The sequence below is a fragment of the Pomacea canaliculata genome, linkage group LG4, assembly GCF_003073045.1.
Source record: "Pomacea canaliculata isolate SZHN2017 linkage group LG4, ASM307304v1, whole genome shotgun sequence".
Lineage (NCBI taxonomy): Eukaryota > Metazoa > Mollusca > Gastropoda > Architaenioglossa > Ampullariidae > Pomacea > Pomacea canaliculata.
The window spans coordinates 17,608,012-17,626,766 of record NC_037593.1 but is presented as its reverse complement, the minus strand read 5'-3'; the positions used below and the strand labels follow the sequence as shown (position 1 = coordinate 17,626,766).

The 18,755-nt window shown below is 38.4% G+C and overlaps 3 protein-coding genes across 5 annotated transcripts; 2 read left to right on the top strand and 1 right to left on the bottom strand.

The window, feature by feature from the left end:
• The first annotated feature begins 27 nt into the window (after positions 1–27).
• On the top strand, positions 28–2,574 carry LOC112562632 (protein odd-skipped-related 1-like). Its single transcript, XM_025235989.1, has 4 exons — positions 28–74; positions 203–364; positions 616–715; positions 1,001–2,574. The coding sequence occupies exons 1-4, from the start codon at positions 37–39 to the stop codon at positions 1,106–1,108; spliced, it is 408 nt and encodes a 135-aa protein (XP_025091774.1). The 5' UTR covers positions 28–36; the 3' UTR covers positions 1,109–2,574.
• Positions 2,575–6,049: 3,475 nt separating this feature from the next.
• On the bottom strand, positions 6,050–15,594 carry LOC112562619. 2 transcript variants are annotated; one of them, XM_025235966.1, is made up of 12 exons: positions 15,468–15,594; positions 14,871–14,961; positions 14,535–14,600; positions 13,123–13,177; positions 12,141–12,300; positions 11,417–11,557; positions 10,992–11,127; positions 10,543–10,698; positions 9,546–9,760; positions 9,023–9,176; positions 8,330–8,406; positions 6,050–7,841 (listed from the first exon to the last, which is right to left on the bottom strand). In XM_025235966.1, exons 2-12 carry the CDS (start codon positions 14,914–14,916, stop codon positions 7,668–7,670), a joined length of 1,380 nt encoding a protein of 459 aa, XP_025091751.1. In that variant the 5' UTR covers positions 14,917–14,961; positions 15,468–15,594; the 3' UTR covers positions 6,050–7,667. The 2 variants fall into 2 exon arrangements, with proteins under 2 accessions (XP_025091751.1, XP_025091752.1); XM_025235967.1 differs by lacking the exons at positions 13,123–13,177; positions 14,871–14,961; positions 15,468–15,594 and having other exon boundaries at positions 14,535–14,594.
• A 30-nt stretch (positions 15,595–15,624) lies between these two features.
• Positions 15,625–18,439, top strand: LOC112562620 (E3 SUMO-protein ligase NSE2-like). Of its 2 annotated transcripts, none has more exons than XM_025235969.1 (6): positions 15,625–15,910; positions 16,417–16,523; positions 16,666–16,807; positions 17,151–17,346; positions 17,631–17,731; positions 18,125–18,439. In XM_025235969.1, exons 1-5 carry the CDS (start codon positions 15,772–15,774, stop codon positions 17,728–17,730), a joined length of 684 nt encoding a protein of 227 aa, XP_025091754.1. In that variant the 5' UTR covers positions 15,625–15,771; the 3' UTR covers position 17,731; positions 18,125–18,439. The 2 variants fall into 2 exon arrangements, with proteins under 2 accessions (XP_025091754.1, XP_025091753.1); XM_025235968.1 differs by having other exon boundaries at positions 16,414–16,523.
• Positions 18,440–18,755: the final 316 nt, after the last annotated feature.

Sequence of the window (18,755 nt, the reverse complement as noted above, 5' to 3'; positions counted from 1 at the left end):
AACACAAAGACTGCCTCCTCGACTGACACGGTCTTGATGGCGAGCAAGAAAGCCAGAAAACACACAGGCTCCAGGTAACACGGAATTTCATCTGCGAGTGAATGAGTGACAGATGGAAGGAGGTGCACATCTCGAAATAACTTTAAATAATAGTAAGTTGCTCCCATCCTACCATATGGTCACTTTTTATTTCTCTCTGTAGACAAAGAACAAAAAAGGAGTTCGTGTGCCGCTTCTGCCAGCGCCACTTCACCAAGTCCTACAACCTCCTCATCCACGAGCGCACGCACACGGACGAGCGCCCCTTCCCGTGCGACGTGTGCGGCAAGGCCTTCAGGCGGCAAGACCACCTGCGGGACCATAAGTAAGTTGTATCCACACACACACAAGCAGGTGGACAATCAGCTAAGTTAGGAAGTTTTCAGGGCAGAAACTTGGCAACAAGAACAAATAAATCCCTTATTTACCTGTAACATGGTGTCCCGTTATTTCTCAGTAAGTTTCGCACATTCCACAGATTTTCTTGAATGTCATTTAATATCTCATTCTGCAGGTTTGCAATCAGAGATCTTATAGTTGTTTGGTGTCTCAAAATAATTTGTTTTCCTCCGCCAGGTACATCCACTCTAAAGAGAAACCGTTTAAGTGTTTGGTGTGCGGTAAAGGCTTCTGTCAGTCTCGCACCTTGGCCGTGCACAGTGCACTGCACTCACAGGTCAGTGACATCTTAAAGACTAATTTGTGACTGTCATGTGGTAGGGACACATGCTGCTGATGTTGCTGTTATGATGATGATGATTTGTGGCTGTAGTTGTGCCAAAATTTGTTTTTGTTTCTCTCTCTCTTTTCTCCCACCTCTTCGTTTCTATACTTGATTTATTAGGAGACGAAGAAGAGTCACGTGCACTTTCATTACAATCTGCTATGGCCTGTTTTGTTCTGCTAGACGAGACAAATAATCAAAGAATTGACAGGTCGCTTGTTTGTTTATGACTTTCAGAGTGAGAGGTTCCCGCGTGTCAACAGCAAACTCAACAGACAGGCCGAACGGTCGAGCAACCCTCAAGTCCCACAGACGGGCGGCCTGCCTTCTGAAGTGACCAGTTGAAATCTTCACATCATTCTCTTTGATCAGACGGACGCTAATCGGGTGGCGGGGGCGGTGAAGGGGACGGGAACGCGACGAACGCTTACCTCCCTTTGTGCCCGTCCTACCCTTCCCTCCCCCTCCCCCCCCACACACACCCTCCCTACCTCCAGTCTGTGTTACAAGAGCAGCTTTTGTTGTGGGTAGTGTTAGATGCTTCGGGTTTCCCACCCACCCATCAAGGAGAAAACCCACCCGTCAGGGATTCTGGTGTGAAGGGACGTTACTGCTGTCTCTCAATTATTTCCCCTTGGTCATCACTACGGTAGCCCCACGTGCACAGAACGTAGTTTGTCTGCGGATGTTGACGTTCGCAACGCTTGGCTACGCTTCACTGAATCGCTCACAGTCTGTGTCCCGGTCTGTTTACAAGCCAGACTAAACTGACGATTTGAATTTGTTTTATTCACTGCATGTAGCAGTGATTGGTGCTTTGTTACCCAAGTGGTGATGTAGATATATTTTCTTAACTAGAACCACTTACTGTATCTGTAGCCACAGACTACTTCGGGTAGCCCGAGTGACCTCCTCAGGCCTGTTTATTTGGAAAATGAACATCTCACTTTTGGGAAAGATAATTAATTAGCTGTTTTTCAATTTACTGAATTTGTATTCACACATCTGCAGCGCAACAAAAATGAAAACTTTTCTTCATCTTTGACTTTTCACGGGTTTGAAATGCACAATGAAAAGTATTTGGAGCGATACACTTATATACACTTCAGTTATTCGCTCAGTTTTATCACTCACTCTAAATAAAGCTTGGTGTATGTCTTGTACTGTTTAAACTGAATACACAAAGGTCCGGATAAAACCAGGGAACAAGTGTCCGGAGGTAATGTTTATGTGGCATGTACAATAAAATATTGTCTTTTGTGTAGTCCTTTACTATGTACATATCTTTTCAGCTAAACTGAAGTATTGCCATGGGACAAATATTTACCACAATTGCGCATTTAGCAAATTCAGGCCACAAAAATTGTCTCTAACTGCAAAATTCACTTTGAATATTTTTCTTCCCAGTAAATAAATCTCAGGGCTTTGTAAGCGTTGTAAACTTGGAAATACTCATGTTTATTTTGCATGTTCAAAGCTGTAGTCTTTTTTTTTTCAGATGTCTTGAGATCGCTTATTCTTTTACAGAACGTACTCACCGTAGTAGTCTCATCCTGCTAATTGAGAAAGGGGAACTACTAACATCTTCCCTTGTGTATAAACATGTACTTAAAATGTTCAATTTTGCCTGAAATATTCACGTGTGTCTCATGTGTTGGCTTGAACCTACAGCCTACTGTTTGTAAATAAGCTTCACACTCGCAGTTTTCATACTTCATTGGTTTTATTCGTTGTTTTGCCTGTTTTTATTTTCGCTTAGTACTTCTCTCCAGTCACCTGCATTTTTTTCTGATCAATACTCCAAAGTACGAATAAAAGTGATGAAAATGAAGAAAACTCTTGATCATTTAGTGATGTGAACTTTTTTGTTTATTTTTGTCATCAGTGTCTTTCACTTTTCAGCACGGCATGTTCTAAATCACCTCATCTTCAAATGTACTTTCACTTTCTCTTTCGACAAAATGAACACGATGATTCTCGTTATATTTCGTCGGCGAATGAGATTCCTTATGTGTGACTGGGTGGCTGTTGCTGAGAGAACTTAAGCTACAATGCACATTCCATGCGACACCTACATATGTATCCTCACAGTCCTCGACTGTCCTCGTCGGCAGCGTGGAGAATCACAAAAGAGAAAGAACTCTGTGATCAGTGAGGTGACGTGAGACCCGCGGGATTGGACTGAATGCTGCTTGAGTTCAAAGGTTCTAAGGGCATAGGACAGCGGAAACGAAATTCTAAATACCTGTCCTCTCTCGCGAGGAGTGGGGAGAATAGGTTTTACGCCGAGCCAGCAACTAAGGCTTATATCACGGATCCACATGCAGGAAAAAAAAATAATATTAAAAAAAATAAATAAATATAAAAATAAAATAAAGCGTTCCCGAGAAGAGAGCTGAACCCAGGACAGCCACCCCTCACTGCATTGGTGACAGGGGCTAACCGTTTAGCCACCGGACCGCCACCTCCCCCTCCCTCCAGCACACACCTCGCGAACAAACACATATGTGTTGATGAAAACAAAATATATACCTTCTCTACACTTTAAATTACAATTTATTTTCTCCGATCTTTTTCCGGATAAAGAATCCCTCCCTTGCCTTTTTTTGGTCTTGTTTTCTCTTTCCTTTCTCCCCTACTGGACGGGCGTGTTTATGTGCGCGCTCGTTTTATGCTGTTTGTATGGGGAGTAGGTGGTGTCCGCTGTACTTGATAGCTGATGCAAATTTCAATAGCAGTTTTTTTTTAAGCTTAGGTTTGAACAACAGTCGGTGTGTAAGGGCAGTAAGAAGAAAGTGCAAGACACTTTGCTCCCTAAAGACCTGAAAAAGGTCACGAGACGACCTTTACCTTTACCCACCTTGCTCACAGAACACGTTCACGGCGATATTCACTTCTGGGAATTCCAGTCTGACCGAGGCCACCGCCACGGTGCCCCGACGGAAGTGATTTGCTATCACCGGGGTAGCATCATAAATCTGGGAGCACCTCTCCCTTCACAGGCGGGGGTCCTTTTGAACTGCGGCTCATCCTAGAGGCGGCGAGAGCGAGGGGCCAGGTTCAAAACACACTCGGGATTGAAATACACTCGTTACGCGCTGACAAATTACATCCCATGGTGTCTAGTCACGAGGTGTCGCTTTCCGCAGGGTTGGTGTGGTTGATGGCTGGATAATAGGTACTCACTCCCGAGACTGCTCCTGCCCTCAAATTAAAAAGAAAAGTTTGGGAAATGGGATGGAGGACTGAGTACATTTACCAGTCATAAAAGCTTATTACATCATGAAGGAGGAATCGTAAGGACTGGTGAAGTAGGATGTACATGAGTGACTTTCATGAACTAACAAAACGTGGAATATTCATCAGCATCATCGGCATCGTTGCTTCTACTTCCAGGCTAGAGTTGAGTTCGTAGAAATCTGTCTCGTAGATATGAAAATTCTGAAAAAAAAATATGAAAAAGTCCATATGTACTGTAATGGATACTAATGTGGCCTGTATAGGACTTGATAACCTCTTTCTCTGGCAGACTTGCAACTGGAGCTTCTGCCATGACACACACTGATGGACCACGGACGTGTATAGGTGGACTGCTGTCTGTCTGCCAAGACCAACGCTTAGCCTCTTGCCAAGTTCTCCGCTGTCAGTCTCGGCGAGCCTAAACAATGAATGTGATTAAACCGGAAGCTTTGTACTCTCATGCCTCGTTTTAGTAGTTAACTGGAAAAGAAATCGTCTGCCAGCAGTCCAGTAATTCAAGTGCGTGGATGGACAGGACGGATTACAAAGAAGAAAGCGACACAAAACAAATCTTGTTCACACCCCACCCCAAACCGCACTCCCTTTCTCCCCCTCTCACCAAAACCCATCTCCCCACCTCCCTTTTCCTCAACAACTTATTCTTCCCTTTTTCTCAGAAGTCTGCTCAAATGCAGGCGGAGATGGGCCAGCCCGCGAGACACCGCGCTCTTTAATTGGACACGGGCCATTACCGCGAGTCTCGCACCGCGCTAAGCAACGGAACCATGTTACAGAGCCGGGGAGGCACAGTTAGCGAAACGATTTATGGGAAATTGTACTGGAGTGGGGTGGGGACTCGAAGAGTATTCAAACGCACGCTCGCTCCCCCTCAATTACCTGCTGCCCGTGACACCTCACCCTGGCCAGCAGTTAGCCAGACAAAGGGAAGATAATCTGATCGAGACGTCTGCGTGGAAAGAGCGTTGTCTGTCTGTGTGGATGGATGGACGGACGCTGCTACGCGTGCGGCACTCAACTGTAGCGTGTTCTACAAGTCTGGGAATCTATCCGTCACACATGAGTAGCAGCAGCTTCGGGTGGTCTCGGAGATCGCCTCGGCGGTTGGGAGGTGGAAGGTACAGCGCGAATCCACTCCGATCTCGTCTGCTGCGGCTCTTCTTGGTGTTGGAAGGATTTACCGTTTAGAGGTTAACAATCTACTTCCCCACGCCTTTCCTCCGAACTGCTCTTCTCACCTCTTCCTTGTCTCCGCACCCCACCCCGCCACCAGACGGTAACTGATAGAGCCTGTGGCTGTTAAGTAGATACAGGACAGCGACAAGACAAATTGAGTGGGCGTGCCAACTCACATCTACGGGGAATCACTTTCCTATCAATTACACCACATTAAAGACTTCAACTGTTGCACTAAACTGTCAGAACAGCCCCTGTGCAGTGTTCCGGAGTAGGAGGGACGGTGTGTGTGTTACAGGAGTGAAGAGTGATGTCAGAAAAGTTCGTTTGTCTTCGTGTCCCCTGTTTAAACAGTAAATTTAAGTCGTTGCTCTTGCAGAAAATCGCTTTTTCCCTCTCACGTTTCTCTTCAGTTTTTGTTTTATTTCTAAAATGCTGAATTATATTACTTTAGCCTTTTGTACAAACGCTTATTGATGACAACTTTAGGCGCGTCTGCGTTATTTTTCAAACTCTTAACTCAAACTTCAGTGATGACACGTCTGCCGGCGAGGTGTGAATAGAATAAAGGTAGAGAGTGTCATACCCTACAGGGCGAAGGAACAGTACAGGTCATTCTAAAACAGGGCCGTGTTCACAGTTAAGAATTCTACAAGTTCAGCCACGCAAATATGCTCGACTCCCTTCTCCGGTTGGCACTAAAAAAAATAAGCTAAATGCTGGCTAGATGTTGCCATAGGACACGGATCTCAACAAAAGACCCTCGTTGTTCAGAAAAAAAATGCTAGTCTTCCAGTAAATAACAAACTAGTGTTTGATTTATGTAGCAGTAATAAACTGACAAAATGGAGATTGCTAGACCAGAATCGATCACATCTAACATTTTATTAAATTAAACAAATGACACAAAAGAATACAATACAAGCCACATGAGCCATGACTTTTAAAGCATAAGACTAGGCATTTCTCCAACTTCTTATAAGTTAGGGGGAAAAACCCCACGCTGACTGCCATGGTAACCTCAAATATAACCTGTCATGGGTTTCAGATCTATGGAATTAAAATAGACAGGTATTATCACTGTAAGCACTTGTCAACATCATTTTGATGAAAGACTTCCCTTAAAATCTTAAATTATTGACTAATTCCCAAAGATTTCTACATCATCATTTATAGTAACATCACTTCTTAAGTGACTAGACATTATCTGTTTGTTGGATCTTTGGTAAATCTTTATCTTCTCTCTTGAAGAAAAACACTGAATACATGACTATTGCAAAGCAAACTGTAAAAAAGATATAATCTGTAAGACTGCAGAAATGCAAGTCTGATGGTAGAAAATTTACAACCACAGGCTGTCACACCAAGTTTCATGCTGCATGGTTGTGGACTTTTGTAAGACAACTGCTTATTAGGCACTGATAAAAATAGACAAGGCACATATGGGGAGAATAATAAATAGTACCCACAAATCCAGTTATGTCATGGAAATGCCAGGTTAAAAATAAAATTGCATGCCAGTCGCCAGCATGCTGCATAAGAGATTATGCCATTATTATTTTACTCTAACTCATGCTAAGAGAACAGGCTAAAAATGCCAAAAAACAGAAGCACAGGTTCATAAATAAGGCTGTATAGGAAGTAACTGTTGTGCATGAAGAATAAATAACATTTCAAATTTTTTTCTGTTGTATATAAACAATATGATGACACATTTAAACTGTCCCTTTCTAAAATCGACAAAAAATCAATCAACATTCCAGCCCCAAAAAGGAACCACATAGAGTTCATTGCACATGATTTTTGATTGTCTAGACATTGTCAAAAATGTTTCATAAGAGGTACACTGGCCAGATTAAAATATATCATATAAACAACAAAAATTATACTCTCATCACTAGAAGAAGGATAAAGACTGAGCAATAAAAACTTTACTGTGGATGATGTCATGACCTTCCCATCCACAGTATTACTCTGATCTCATTATTTAAATGCAATTGTAAAAGTCACACAATTTTTTTTAAATGGAGATCATCTGATTCAGAAGACACACAGAAAAAATGCAAAACTGAACCAAAACTTTTAAAAAACAATACAGCTTTCAGTAAGAGAATAAAAAACAGATATCCTCTACTGTGTGGTTCTTTATACTGTAACATGAATACATTTACTTTTCAACATTCTCTTACTCATTCTGTATTTATGTACACAATTATGACTTTCTTCTTTGGTATATGCCTTAAAAAAGGAATTTCAATGGGACTTGATTCATTACAAACAGTCATATAAGTTGTGTACCCTTGAGACCTTAAACATCAGATTCATAAAAAGCATTAATAAATTATATTTTCATCGTTGTAGGCTGTAAACATTGTCTTTAGCACAAGATGCATGGCTCCATAAGCAATATTTAGGTGCAGAAAGAGGAATTTTTGAAGCAAAGTAGCAGAAGAAATTCTAACAGCAAATTTTAATGCCTCAGGGTCAGTTTATCCAGGATATCGTCTGGCAATGTGTCTGCCACTGCTTCAATATCTATGTCCTGAATGCACGGCAAAACTTGGGCCATTGGCACCACTGCAGCTGCTATACCAGCATCAGGTACATCACAAAACCCATCTGCCACATCATCTCCTTGTTTTGCCTGTTGAAAAAACACCACAACCATCAGAGTCTTCTCTTACTTTTCTCAAAGCATGACTTCAGTTAGATGCTAGACATAGCCTCAGTGTCATTTTTTTTCAAAAAAAGCCTTTGGAACCTACAGTCGTTCAAACATAATCATAGCAGGTGGAATGGACAGCTACCAGTTAAAGCATTGTTCTAACCCCATCTAAGGTAGGCACACTAGCCAGTTGGATTCCTGTGTGATTGTGACTGATGTAGCCTACGTTTTTGCCCCTTTTGACCCTGCTGTGAACTGGCTGACTCTCCAGAGGTTTGGGGAAAGAGGCAGTCAAAGAGAAAAACAGAAACCAACCTCATACAAGATAAACCAAAAATAAAGGAGTGCTCCAAAATCTCACTCCCTCACAATTACAAGGTCAAGGGACTACCTTTGCTCTTCCTTTTTTCCCCTTTTACCTTAGTTATAATTGTTGACTATATATGCAAGCCAAAATTCAAACCTACATGCAGAACGACATCATTCTCCCAGATTTCAGGAAACAAAACAGCTGCTGCCATCTTCATCACTTTGTTCTTGTCTTCTGAAAAACCAGGGGAGCTGATTAAAAGATGAATTATGACTCGATTCTTTTCAGACGCCAAACTATTATCCTTTTGCCTCACCTGACTATAAAGCAAAATCTGCTCAAAAGTGATTGCAGATTTCCGAATTCATTTTGTGTATATAATGGAGGTGTACCATAAAATATTTTTTTTAAAAGTAAAATTATACAACTTGAATATTTAAAGACAAGGTTGGTCACTCAGCTATATTTCACATAAACAACAAATTCACTATTAGATTACGCATATAAGAATAACTTTATTCCCCAAATAGTTCTCTTATAAGTAATCTAGTTTCCTATCTTTGCTGCACTGAAATATTTCAGACTAGGTGAAGATTATCATGAGCTGATAGCATCCTCTTTATTGTTATCTTAATACAAGCAAATTCTATTGCTGCCTTTAACAGCATACCTTTTATCCTATTTTTAAAGTTTATCCCATTAAATGTTACTATCAGCTTTCATTGTGTGTGAATACTTAAGTCTAAAAGAAATAAAAACGATCCTTGTGGAATGGGTTTGCCCATTATCAACTCTTCAAAAAAATGGGTTTGCCAAAAGTAAAGCAAGAATAAAAATATCAAATATTTACTTGGGTTGCAGCTATCTTTAATCTTTTCCATCACAAAAGTGGGGTCTCCATAGCCTTCCTGTGATTCATAGCATGCCACGTCATAAGTCAACTTCACCAGCTCAAACAGTTCCCGTCTCTCTTCTTTGCTCAGCTGTTGCGCCTGCTCGATTGTCTAGGAAGCATTATATGATAGTCAATTCAAACAAGTGTGATAGCACACCTTTTTTTTTTATGAAGTATTGACAACCTTTTACATGAAACCTGTAAAGTCTGGACTTCCATATAAATCATAGATCTAAACAAATTAATACTTAACTAAAAAAACAAGTAAAGAAAGAAAAGCTCCCGAGGCTTCACACTGGAAAATAAATACTGGTTTCACAAAAGCCATCAAGGCAGAAGCCATAGTCTTAATGTTGGAGAGCACAAAATCAGTTGAGACAGCAGTAAAATTTGGAAGGCATAGTACAAGGAGGGTCTAGTCTAGCAAATCAAGTAAGTGGCTGAAAAAATTAGAAACTAAAGAAATACTGATATTTACCTCTCTAACATTTCCAGATTTCATACTTTTTTGAAGTTGAAAGTTGTCTGAAAAGTCCTCCCCTATGTACAAAGCACAAAAAAGGCGAATGACACTTAGAATGTCATTTTTTAAGCCCTGTTTATTAAAATTCAATTCTCCACGTAGTGGCTTTGCCATCCCAAAATCCAAAACTTTAACAGACATTGTGTCCTTGGTCAGCATGACATTTCCACCTGCAAAATTTAAATGGGATTTCTTTTCAGTTTCATAAATACAGCATCTCGTTATTTTCTATAAGCATGGTAACTTCCATTCTTTGTATATGTAATATTTGAATAAATTTATCACCTTATCTTTCCCATTTTAAAAAAAAACTGAGTACAACTTATAAAAATAGTCAGTGGTCTGAAGATACTAGTTTCATAGTCGACAAGCTTAAGTCATGCTTTATTACACCTGCTTTGAGTACAGACCAGCTTTATCTATATATGATGCTCATTAATGCTAACTTTAGACAGTTTAACCCAAGTCAAACATGGAATTAACTTCTAAGCTGCTGGAAAATTAACAAAACTCAGTGCTCTCATTAGCACATAAAAATATGACAACTCTTAATTCATTTAAGATTTCATATGCATTGACATAAATTCTAACTTTCAACATCATGCTACAGCCAATAAAAATTTTTTTAAGCAATGCTAATGATGTGTTGCTCAATCAGCCTATTTTTGTGAACTGGAAAATGAGGCCTTCCTTCCAAAATTTATCTGGCATGCTCAACGGTTTATAACGCAGGGAACTAACTTGTGTTTATTCAGATTAAAGGATTAGTATCTTTTAGTGAATTAAACACATCTATCTGAAAATAGTTTTGCATTTTTAAGTTATTGTTTTAGCAGATATTGTACCTGTCAAGATGGATTTGTGTGAATGCAATTAAAATTACACAAACTGAAGAAACAACTCTTTTGTAAAAATCTTTAATGCATACAATTCAATAAATGAAATTACTCACTGTGTAGGTCATTGTGTGTCCAGTTTTTGTCATGCATTTCCTTCAACGTGCTCAGCAAATCATGGAAGACAAAAAGAGAAAATGGTCGCACAAGATCTGGCCTTTGCTCCTTCAGGCGCCATATGTTTTCTTTGATTATGTCATCCATTACAACACCTGTGACAAGCACTAATTTACTGCCAGGGAAAATTCAGCAATGTGTGCTGCTAGGTTATTTCTATGGATCACAAAATAGAACGCTTTCATCATTTACTGACTGGGTTAGCAAAATAAAAAATTTCAAAAGATTTCGTGTAAAAATTATTGAAATATGAGGATTAATATTGCCACTCTAGCAAAGAAAAGCTATTCTGGGTGCTGGAAAACAATGACAAGTACACATCTGTAAATCTATCTTCAGCTCCATATAAAAATGAAAAACAAAAACAAAATCTCAAAGATATACATACTGCTCTCTAATTTTTCCATGTGGAAAACAACCTTCCTTCCATCCAGTCTAAAAAGATAAAGACTAGGAAAAGAGTCTGAGCCATCAAGGTCTACCCAGCATCGAATTTCATTAGTGCAAAACTCTGACAGCATCACCTGGAATATACAAATGAATTACAAAGCTTTTCTTAGTGTCGGTACCATAGCTAAGGCACAGTTATTGCTATCATTGAAAACTATGGAAAGAAACCAAAACTCACTAGAAAAGATGCAGAAAGAAAAATGTTCAAAGTAACAAAATTATTTGCAGCAAAATTGTTTCTACCAGGTTCATCATCCGTTACACAAAATCTGAAACAAACCTAAAAAGCAAGGAAAAAATAACTAAGTTACAATGTTGCAAGACAAGAATTCTTTCCTGTCCAAAATCATGTTTTTCACTTACTGTCTTCATGGCATGGACGCTGCCAGTTTTTATGTCCTCAACCACCATGACTTTTCCTGCAAGACTGCCACTTCCCAAGACCTCCTGCAAGTTCCTAAACTCAATGTCTTCTCTGTAATCCCCTTGTGCACTGAGAGACACCTAAGGTAAAAAATTCAAGGACAAGTATGTCTCACAAGCACAGAGCCAAATAAACACCTTATTCCTGGACCTTAAAGCAAATCTCAGTGGACTGTAAGTAAAACAATAGTCATCCACAAATACAGCCTGATAATTACACGGAAAATTATGTAACATTGTGGTTAATAATAAGCTGATGCCAGAAAACTGTTGCTTCTCTTCAGTTCCTTTCCTTACCTCCCAACAGCCAACCATGACTGAGTTCATCAAGCTGGTGAGACTTAAAATGCTTCTGTCACTTTGGGGATGTTAGTCTCAGGTACATGACCAACATCTATATAACCAAAGCTTTAGCACTTTAGCAAAATATAGGATAACTTGTTAAACCAAAACTGATTTCATTTTGCAGAAGATAGCTTAGATAGAAAGTCAGTGACTATAGAGCCCAAGGAAACAAAGCACTGAAGAAATTATGAGAAACTTAACATTTATAGGTGTAACTGCTGAGCTTCTGTGGCACATGAACTTTCATTCTTATCTTTTATTGCATAAAAAGTCTCAAAGAACCAAAGGTTCACCAAGTGAAAACCAACTGTTAACTTGCCTTTGTAGAGTCAACAGCTACACCACTTGGCGCTCGCTTTGCCTTGATGGCTTCAATCATCTCCAAACAAACCTCAACACGCTTTTTCATATCATCCTCGTTTTTACCCTTCTGAATGGTGTGAGCACTGGAAACATCCACATGTGCCAGGTGGCGAACTCTTGAATAGAAAAAAAAGTTATCAATGAGCCAGGTTGGTGCCAGGAAGTAGTCTCACAAGTGGTCTATGATCAGTGATGTTAGCTCTATCAATTTCTCATAAACCAGAATCATCTCTGAGAATCTGAGAAACCAGAATCATCTTAGAATCATAATGGCCATGATGATCTATTTTGGTATAAATGTAGCTCATTTATATTAACAAGGCACTTTTATTACACATTGAAAATGACATGATGATCAAAATCATTCAGCAGGATGGTTCATTGGTTGTGTTTTACCCCTTGCCAGCAACTAAGGCTATATTATGGCGACATTCAGAAGGAAGATTACCCAAAACAAAGTAATTTATAAATATATCTATGAGAGAATTTTTTCAGAGTGGACAAAGAGAGAAATCACAATACTTAAATATTAAAATTTAAGTCATTTCCACGTAGATAATCTGAAAAATTATTAAAATCCTATAATATCCTATTGTTTAGGCTCAATAATCACTGTCAAATTTGATAAATGGATTACAGATTTTAAAAAAGCAGTCTTACAACCAACATACGAAGTTTAACTATCTACATAAAAATCATAACTATAACAATGGCCACCTTCATTATCTCAGCTGGTCACCTGCCAACAGGTTTGTGAATAAGATGAACATATGCTACAAGGAAATTATAGATCGCATCAGCAATAACACAGAAATAAATAAAAGCATGCATGAAACTCCACAAGCCAAAGATACAGCTACATGCTAAAGGCTTTTAAAAACAAATCTCTAATTGTTTTCTACTAAAGACAAAGTATCCACAAAGCCTAACTAACTTACTTTTCATCTCCATATACAATTTTCAGTTTATCATCTGTGTCTGTTTCTATATGAACTGTAAAAAAACAAAAACAAAAAGAAACAAAATAAAAACAACATATTTTTAATTAAGTTATATTTTGCTTACAGGGTTCCCAGGGATCAGGGATGGTGCCAAAAAAGGACCTTAAAAGGACCTTAAAAGTACCTTTCATGCATTCGTAAGGACCTAAGTGACAGTCATCAATGCTTAAGTTTTTCTCTTGTGTGGTCGGAAAGATGTATTATTTATGAATCTGTGGTCTTCTCTATGTTCTCAAATACATGTATTTCTAGTAATAAATAATCAAAGAGTTAATTTTGATGCCTGTCTGCCATATTTAGATTAGATAACTTAAAAAGTGTCCTTAGCACGCTGATAACATACACCGTTAATGTTCCAAGTTTTCTAGAAATCTAAGTAATAATAATTGCAAAACCTGAAAGCCATTCTTTGGTGTAATACAAAAGTCAGTTCACGTGTCTCTCTCTCGCACACACACACTCTAACGGGAAGAGAGAGAGAAATAGAGCTATGCACAGTAGTACTAGAAGATCAAAGTTCAAGAAAGAGTAAGTTTCTAAAGACCTTTTGAAAAAAGAGTGTTTTTTGCGAATACGGAAGGGCAACTAGTGTTGTACAGATGTGTAGACCAAACATGCGGCGAAAAATCGTCGGTATTTTGCGCCAAAGTCAACTCCGGAAAAAAATTTGTGGTTATATTTTATCGATAAAAGGACTTAAAAGGGTCACAGAGAAAATGTAAGGACCTGTGTGAGAATTTGAAAGGACCGCATGGCAAATAAAAGGACTTAAAAGGCCTTTTGGCAAAAATTCAATATAAAAGGACTTAAAAGGACCTTGCAAGGACCTGGGAACCCTGTGCTTATCACTTACTTCCTTTTCACAATCACTGCTGACAAGAAGAGGCCCTTATTTGCCCCGATAAGAAGAAAGCTATATCAATCAGATCAGACTATAAAGTGCTATAGTTGTGTCTGACTTTAAACTGCTCTACAGCATTTCCTTCTCTCAGTACCATGCCAATACTAGTTTTATGCACTGTCAAGCAATTCAGCAAAACTAAGATAACATTAACCACTTCAACATGTAAACCCCAAATTATGGCAATGGCAGCAACACAAGGTGCAGCAAACATGTTTACTGAAGTACAGCTAGCTAAAGTGACTTCAATGAAATCCATCTTAGGTCTCAAATTGTATCCTTTTGTCTTATGGATGGGGTACTTATACAAGGAATGCCAAGTGAGCATAAAGAAGGACTAAAACTAGACAAGACACATATAACTGGTGTAACACAAGTCCTTTTTATACGCGCTGATATGGTTAATGTGTTTACATGTGGGATACTGATATTTGTTGACCATCTTTACCTTTCCCAGACACCACCATGTTTATTAGAAGGTTTAGCTTGTCATCTTTTGAAGAATTTTCAAGTTCTGAAAAAGTACAAGTTGCTTATGATGAAATACAGCATGTGAACTGCAAATCAAAAGGCTTTAAACCCTGATAACAATTCAACTCTTGCTTGCTTACTTTAGTTCATTCACTCAAAAGTTTATTTTTTGTTAATGTGTATTCATATACAATATGTGGGTGTGTGTACACACATGCATGCACGTGTATGGGTGACTGAAAAAGGACAGAGAGGAGAAGAGACAGTCTAAAGAGTAAAACACATACGTGTTTGCTCATGCTTACAAACTTACCAAACTGTTGCCGTCTCCTAATGCCTAAATCAGAATCATCAGCCATGGCTAGCCAAGGTAAGTGAGCAAGCAATGCTAGTAGGTGGAAGGCCTATAGGCAAAAATTCTTCTGCTAGGATTATTTGTAGTTGTTTTTTTTTCAATATGATTAAAGCTAATATGATTAAGAAAATTATAATCAATCAAAACAGCTTTCACTTCTCTCTTAATTTTTTTATTTTTTCAGTGTCACAAAAATCTTGTCTATAATGGCCAAAAAAAGTCTAAACTATACAATATTAACAAATTGTTTACATAAATTGACTGTCACTTGAAATTATTTAGTTTTAAAGTGAAAGTAAATTTTAATGTTAATAGACTATGATAGAGTGACTAAATATACAACAGACAGACGTAATTTAATAGACGTAAAGGGTAAATCAGTAGTAGAAACTAGTAGATGCACTGAAATACCCTACCCCCAAACAGATGCTTATTCAGTGAATTTTGTAAATTCTGAGAGTTGACAGGTTTATAAAATAACACCATTACGATATCGTTATTATATGTCGAAAACTGTTTTTTTTTTTTTAAAGTAAAGTGAAGTAAAAAGATCACCTTTTCTGGCTTGGTTTAATATTATTTTAAAGTCTCTTAGATTCCTATAACACACAAAATATATGTTGGTCTACCATCCTGTAAATGTCTCGTCGACAATTTCCTAACAGGAAGTTTCCTCCCTGACCTCCATGACCTGAGAGTAGCTCCCCTTGAAGTAAAAAAGACAAGAAGCAAACAAAACGGCGCGGATATACTTCGCGATTTACAAGTGATGAGTTGATTGCAAGTGTAGTTGATTTAATGTGTTCCTAGAATTTATTCGTACACGGCATAGCAAATAAGAGGTGTTGTTTAAACATAAATGGCTTCAAGCAGCGTGCCAGCTAACTTCAGAGGTGTTGAGCAATCGCTCAACATCATGAGACAAGTAAAATCGTATTTTAGTGTAGGCATGGAGAATGTTTTAGAAGTTGCGACTGACATGGCAGACTATTCAAAAGGTTTGTAAATATGTATTAAATATGAGATATGTTTAATAATGTCTATAATTAGACCCGAAGCAGACTGCCTCCGTGAAAAGACGCAAACGAAGTGGAATGCTAAAGAGACGACCCTACAAAATCGATCCATTCTCAGCGCATCCTAGAGAACGTCAGATGGCAAGAGTTGGTGATAATATCGTCAGACCAGTCAAGGATAATTTTAAGGAACTGTTGATAAATTCATGAAGTGCAAGGGAGTAAGATCTAGTATTCGAAGAAACTAAAAGCCTTTAGACATACTCTAAATAGGGAATTTTGTCAGTCAAATCTAAACAAAGGGAGACAAGCTATTGCAGATCAGATACTAGGGCGTCTTCCCATTCTATATGTGTTTTAGAAAACACTTTGCAGGGGTACTAGCGTCTCGTCGTATCCAAATGGGAAATAACTATGACATATAATGGAAATAGATTCCCGGAATATTTTAAACATGTATATAATGTGTGACACTTTTTTCTAAGCAGCAGAAGACAGTCAGGTACAAAGAGTCCGCGAGATCATGCTCAGTTATGTCAAGATGGAGAGAGACTTGGAAAACTTCATGACAGCGGTGTCCAGGGTTATGGAAGAGGTAAAGATTTTGCACAGTATCCAGGTAACCAGACACAAATACCTACACATGTAGTAAGACTTTTTTCCCTAAATAATGAAAAGGTTGAGAAATGATACAAAGCACCTCATTGCCTCGGGTTTGTTTCTGAATTGTTTAACAGGGTGGAAGGGGTGCATCAGATCTTGAGGCCTTGTTGGATGAAAAACTTGAGCAGCTCAGTCAAAAAAATGACGACCGAGTTCTTAGTCAGCATGAGAAGGTGCTAGAATTTGAACAGAAGATTTTGGATAGCCAGAACCCAGGTAAATGTATCACATTAGAAACAAAAAATTCATTCCAATTTATTCTAGGTCAAAGTTCTAATTTTTTTATTAAACCTTTGATTATGTATGCCCAATTTTCCTCCAGAAGTTTTTGCCACTTTTCGTGCAACTTAAGATGGCCCTGACCTTTCAGAGTTTATACCTGCATGAATTATGTTGGCAGTTAAGATTTCATCTCTTACAAAACCATACCCATCCTTCTTTTGCCATCTAGTATGTGATTGTCTTTATGACTACAAGTTGGAGGAAAAAATATAAAAATAATTGCATTCTGTAAGATCATTCTGTTCTACTCACATTAATCTCTTAAATAAATCTTTAGGTAATGTACCCACTGCAGTAGGATCCAGTGCTTCTATGCAAGAGGATGACATAGAAATGACACAAGCAATGGTGAACACAAAGTGCCCATACACAGGTCAAGAGATGGTGGATCCTGTGCGCAATAAAATATGCAAACACACTTATGACAAAGTGGGTATTCTGGAATATATTAAACGTCGAGGAAGAAAGGCCAGGTGAGTCTTAGTATTCTTTATTCTTCAGAGGCATTTAAAATTGTTCACATGGTTCTTTGAGCAATTTTGAGTTAAACTTCAAATGACCTGGGCTAGCCTTAAACAGTGGGAAAAAATTTTTCCTGAGCAATCCAAAATTCTTGCAATAAATTTTTGCAGTAAGAATGAAAATATCTGATATGAAGATTATTTGAATTTTTGTGCTTTCACAAACTTTAATGATATTCTGACTTGTTGACTAATTATTGCTACTGTTTTAGAGAATGTGTACATGTCCCATGCAGGTGCCCAGTAAGTGGCTGCAGTAACTCTCAGGCTATTACTTCAGCAGACCTTGAGGAGAACAGAGAGATGCGTCGACACATCCAAAATCTTAAGCGATAAGGTTGTGTGAAAGTCAGACTTAGAAGATGTATGTGTGGTCTCAAACATTTGCACTCTCATGCATTCACACAGTCATTCTCTCACTGTACGTGCTTGCACACACACAATTTTCTCTGTTGTTTATAGTTGAAGAAAAAGTGTCTTTTGCATGCTGCTTATAAATCTTCAGATTAGTATTAAACTTTGCTTTTAGTGAATTTTATGTATATTTAAAGCTGCTCATCTCTAACAGCAATAGTCTGTAACGTGGTCTGTGTCAAGGGACCTAATTGTGCTACTTGTTAGTGATGCATAATACTAAGTTATCTTTCTTGGTTTGTCCTTGAAATTTCAAGGGACAAGGGGCAGACATTTGACTTGTACTAATACATTCTGTATTTTTGACTCTTGACAGTGGCCATCAGAGATGTGTCGCATCCTGGTTGTTAGCTTCACTGTGAAAGATGAGAGCTGTGAGAGTTCATATGCAGGAGTTTGGTGGGTGGGTGTGGGGAGAGGAGTGCGTGTGTGATAGAAATTGTGTGTTGGTCTTAGCTTTCATTACTTTGATATTCTTATGTAATGACTGCATATTGCATTAGAGCGTTAAAGAACATCTATTAAAAATGAAACACACTGTAAGCTGTTGTTTTATGTATGATGCATATCATGCATGTTTGTCAAACATAGGAGCCTTATTTTGTTATAAAACAATAAAAACCAAACAAAATTTTGTTTTTATTATTTTAGCCTGGATTATGCCATATCTGGTAAGCATCATTATAATATCGTGAATGATTCACATGAATATATACATTCATGTTTAAGTGAAAGGTCTTCCCTCTTTTTCCTTGAAGGAATGGATAGGTGGCTGGGATCTTTTGTATACTTCTGTTCATCATTAACACTGTTTTATATTCCCCAAAACATGTCAGTTTTGGTCAGGAACATCAACAGTCTTGATATTGGCATAGCTACCCAATGTAAACCATAATACCTAAAAGTTCTTTGTGGAATCGCAAAATTCCTTGTGATGCAGCTTTACA

Bases quoted from the DNA above. Each gene is read 5' to 3' on its own strand.
- LOC112562632 (XM_025235989.1), top strand. From the start codon at position 37: ATGGCGAGCAAGAAAGCCAGAAAACACACAGGCTCCAG. The intron at 365-615 runs GTAAGTTGTATC...TTCCTCCGCCAG, and splicing joins GACCACCTGCGGGACCATAA to GTACATCCACTCTAAAGAGA. The intron at 716-1,000 runs GTCAGTGACATC...TATGACTTTCAG, and splicing joins ACAGTGCACTGCACTCACAG to AGTGAGAGGTTCCCGCGTGT.
- LOC112562619 (XM_025235966.1), bottom strand. From the start codon at position 14,916: ATGGCTGATGATTCTGATTTAGGCATTAGGAGACGGCAACAGTTTG. The intron at 11,128-11,416 runs GTAAGTGAAAAA...TGTATATTCCAG, and splicing joins GCGTCCATGCCATGAAGACA to GTGATGCTGTCAGAGTTTTG. The intron at 9,177-9,545 runs GTAAATATCAGT...AATGCTTCCTAG, and splicing joins AATCTGGAAATGTTAGAGAG to ACAATCGAGCAGGCGCAACA.
- LOC112562620 (XM_025235968.1), top strand. From the start codon at position 15,772: ATGGCTTCAAGCAGCGTGCCAGCTAACTTCAGAGGTGTTGAGCAATCG. The intron at 16,808-17,150 runs GTAAATGTATCA...ATAAATCTTTAG, and splicing joins TTTGGATAGCCAGAACCCAG to GTAATGTACCCACTGCAGTA. The intron at 17,347-17,630 runs GTGAGTCTTAGT...TGTCCCATGCAG, and splicing joins CGTCGAGGAAGAAAGGCCAG to GTGCCCAGTAAGTGGCTGCA.